This window comes from Quercus suber, unplaced genomic scaffold, assembly GCF_002906115.3.
Source record: "Quercus suber isolate HL8 unplaced genomic scaffold, Cork oak 2.0 scaffold_483, whole genome shotgun sequence".
Classification (NCBI taxonomy): domain Eukaryota; kingdom Viridiplantae; phylum Streptophyta; class Magnoliopsida; order Fagales; family Fagaceae; genus Quercus; species Quercus suber.
Genome location: NW_027069933.1, coordinates 582073 through 586488, shown reverse-complemented (window position 1 = coordinate 586488; position 4416 = coordinate 582073). Strand labels below are relative to the sequence as shown.

Here is a 4416-nt window from a genome sequence, read left to right as displayed (position 1 = left end):
ATGGACCCTCAAACAAATGAATTCGAAGTTTTGAGGGTAATTCGTGGTGATGACACATTCTGCATGAATGCCTATCAAGTAGTGGAGATGTTTAGCCTGCACAACCGTTCTTGGAAACAGCTCAACTGTGAATCTGACGTAATGTTCTCCGATATCTTGGATAACAGGGATACCGAAGCATACTTAGAGGGGTTTTCTTTTTGGTATGCAGATGCTTTAAAAGATAATGTAGAGAGAATTAACAGATTTGACTTCAGTAATGAAACCTTTCAAACAACACCGCTTCCTGCTGAAACTGTCATTAGGCGTGCTTCTGACCAGCGTCACATTCTAAAGGTGTTAAACAAATCTCTTTCGTTAATGGTTTTGAAGGATTGGAACCAAGATCCGTATTTTGAAATCTGGGTTTTGTTGGAATTTGAGGTTAGGGCTTCATGGACAAAGCTTTTCAAAATTGATTGTTCTAACGATATTCAAATTCTATTGGGGTTTTGGAAGAATGCGAAAATTTTCCTCAATAAAAAAGGAGAGTTAGTCTTATACGATCCGCTTACAAAGACCATAGAGAGTGTTCATCCTAGCCAGATTTCAAAAGAATTACAACTTGTGCAGTGTTCTATCCCTAAGGAATATGTTGAACTAACTGAGGTATGGTAGCTTATTATTCTTTTATTAACTATTTAAGAATTTTGGATCATTGAGGTATGGTATGCATATGTTGCACGTTTTGATATGAAATTATTGTTGATTTTTAGGAAAAGGTCTTTCATTTGTCACAATATTTTGCACATATTTGTTTAAGTTGGCACTACTTGTCTACCATTGCTTTGAAATTTGGACTGAACTGTACGGTCGGATAGGATTAACCAGAAACTGGTGAACACTCCAGTTTTTTAAACTTACAAAACCAGAAATTTCACTTTATAGCGAACCCCTTGAACTGCAGTCAAACCGTGCGGTTTTCAAAACTGGACACAAGTTTACCGGTTACTTCTCTGAAAAATTTCACAGCAAAAGTGGTCATAGATAGTATTGGTCTTCATATAAAATAGCTTCCCGTTCACCAAATTTGTTCTTTAAAGAAGAAAGAGTGAGGTGGAGAGAGAAAGAGGTAGAGTGAATGAAAGATCGAACCTGTAAAAGAAAGACTTTGTTGTTACAGATTTTTTGAGGAACTGGGAAGACACCGACAGAGGTGAGGAGAGGAAGAGACGAAAATTGAGAAGTGGGTTGGGAAGACAAAGTAAAGGACTAAAAGGAGTTTATTAGATTTTTGGAAACTGTGATTTTAGTGGGAAATGAGTTGGCTTCTTTCATTATTTATTTAAATTACCTTTAATTTTAAAAAAAGCCAATGTTGAAACTTGAACTAGATAATGAGACAGTGAGTAAACATTTGATTTTAATGAGTTGAGAATTTTATATTTTTATTTTTGTTGGTTCAGATTTTAAAGTAGATACTTTTCTATATTAGTGTGCATTTGTGTATAGATGAAAAATAAAAATTATTTAACTATTCAACTTATTTTTGTTACTATTCATGAGACCCACTGCACTTTTTAGCACTATTCAGAATCTCACTGTACTATTTCAACTAACTTTTACCTTTATCTATAGTACTTTCAGCAATAATTTTTCAATTTCAACAAAATAAGCAGTATCCAAACACATCCATAATTTCTTAAAGAGTATTCTTTATTTACTTTTTTTTTATTTTAAACCCTCTCTTTATTTACTCCAAAGTATTATATAAAACATTAAACATACCAATAAAATAATCATTAAAACTAAATGTTCATAAAAAAAATCATTATAACTATAAATACTTGAATGATTAAATGTAATTTTAATTTATTGTTTTATGCTTTATTATTTATTATTTAAATTTGTGATAATATACTTAAAAATTATTTAATTTCTATATATTTTTTAAATCAAGATTGCTCATTATTATATTATTTTACTTTAATTTTATTATTAAATGATTTATGACATCATTACGGTCTGATCTCGGTTCAACCTCAAAAATCTTGAACCTCTCATTTGTCCGATTCTATTAAAGGTCTGGGTTTCAAAACCATGTTGTCTAGCAATGGGGCTTACCTATATATTTATATGGGAGGGAATTAGTATGAGCTAATTTTGCATCTGGTTTATGCTTGGCCTTTAATTTTTTCATTCAATTGTTGCAAACAAAGGGTTAGTCTTTGGGATTGAATTATTGGTATGAGAAAGTTTGGTTTTTAATTGTCTTAGGCAATTTAGAATCTGAGTTTATTGAAAATGTTTGGATTTGAAGCCTTTCTATTTTGTTGTTAGTGTGTTTTGGACATAAGGAGATATTGGTATGAGAAAGTTAGGTTTTTAGTTAGGTTTATTTTTTTAATTTTTGGTTAGCTTTATGTTTTTCATGCATAAAGCAGCCTTTTGAATATACATCTTTTTTACTTATCCAAAAAAAAAAAAAAACAAAGGTTTTTACATGGTTTAAGCCAATTTGGTATCTGTATTTGTGCAAATGGTTGGCTTTTTAAGCTTCCATTCAATTTTTGCAAACAAAGGGATGGCGTGTGCATAAGGCCAGCTAAACAATGGATGCAATTGATGTAATCGTTTAAGGCCCCCAAATAAAGGAAGGCCATCACTTGTAAAAAAAAAAAATTATATATATATATATATATATATAATATTTATCTATATATTCTAATTACAAAAATAAATTTTTTTAATGCTTTTATTAGTCAATAAAATGCATTAAAAATGCCTCGTTCTATCCTGAGTTGCATAAGATTAAAAGGAAAAAAAAAAAAAAACAATGCAGTCTACTCATTGTCACACAACTTGATAGAATGATAGCCTGATAATACTCAACTGTTGAGTATATAATATTTTATAATCTAAAAAAGTTGAAAAAGATTTCATAGCTACTGTGCAAGTGCAAGAGATCTCTGCATATAGCTATTAGCTAGTCCCCACCCACACGGCTACATTGCCTACACATTCACTAACCCAGTAACCAACCCCCATGGGCCACACCCACACCCACACCCAATGTATACCTACTCAAATTAATATATATATATATATATATATATATACACATTTTATGCAAGCTTTTACTTTATGAATTATTATAAATTATCACGTTAACTAATAATTTGATGTATATCATATCAACTCAATTGTATTATAGTGATACTAATTTATTGAACCATGTAATGCATTAATTTTTATTTATATAGGTTTAAACTTTAAAGTATAAAGTGGTCACGGCTTTATAAAATTTGCAATAACTAATTAGTAATTTTGCATATCAAAAAGTAAGAAAAATAGATTTTAAATAAAAAAATTTAATAAATATTATTTAATAATATTTAAATATTAAAAAAATTCCACTTAAAATTTTCGCGTAAGGCCACAAAAGTTGTTGAGCCGGCCCTGCGTGTGCGGGTGTGAAGTTACTTTTCTTGAGGAATATAACTGCAAGTGATGGGTTTTGATGAATAGGACTGGGAAGAAAGTGCCAAAACACTTTAGTGTAAATTGTTGGGTGACATGAACGGTTAGTTCTTGGGCTCTAACAGTATCAATAGAAATCTAATTGGTTAGTTCTTGGGCTGCAATAGTATTAATAGAAATGTAATTAGTAATTCATCCAAGAAAGAAAGGAAAAAAGTAAGAATTATTAACTATGATTTTATCAACTCAAATATTTATTATTAATCCAACCAGGTATGTTGTAGTTTTATATGTAATTGATTGACTTTCGTAAAGTTTGTATAAAAATACATTGAAGAATTTGTAATTTGAACATATATTCTGAAAATTGCCTCATGTTTTTCTTTATTACAATACAGGAGATAACAAAAAAAAAAAGATTCAGAGTGACCAGTAGAAAGTCAAAGAAGCTGCTGCAATTAAAGTAAACCTTGATATGGATAATTAGAGATAAATAGAACTACAACCCTACACATGGGATAATAATACAAGTAGGCCATCTGAAAACAAAAGTCATGTGACATATCAGCAGCAAGAAGAGTTTTGATCCCCCACAGATGGGTCATTAAAGATTACAGTTGATTCCTTTCAAGTTTCACCTATGTTCAAACAAGTACACTCATATTTGCACTCATCTGATCTAAGATAATTTTTGGTCCAAGTTCAAACCAGTATGAAAGTCGTGTCAGGAATCATTGATCAGAATTCTAATGTGATGGTTCAGGAAAAGTTGAATGGAAATCTTTTACCAGCTGTTTCCAAGTCAGTTTGAACAAAAATTTAACAACCAGTTATTAAGTGAAATGAGAAGGCCAGTTGTACTTAATACCGTGACAAAATTTCTTTTAAAACCAAAAATACATCTTGCCGGACCAGCAGGCAAAATTTCATACAACATGAGAAGGCTTTTTTATAGCA

At 30.7% G+C, this 4416-nt stretch overlaps 1 protein-coding gene across 1 annotated transcript; it reads left to right on the top strand.

Annotated features, from left to right (window-relative positions):
- Positions 1–657, top strand: LOC136063068 (putative F-box protein At3g17490). Its single transcript, XM_065762946.1, has one exon. The coding sequence runs from the start codon at positions 1–3 to the stop codon at positions 655–657; it is 657 nt and encodes a 218-aa protein (XP_065619018.1).
- The last annotated feature ends 3759 nt before the right edge of the window (positions 658–4416 follow it).

Excerpts from the sequence above, each read along its gene's own strand:
- LOC136063068 (XM_065762946.1), top strand. The coding sequence starts at position 1 with ATGGACCCTCAAACAAATGAATTCGAAGTTTTGAGGGTAATTCGTGGT.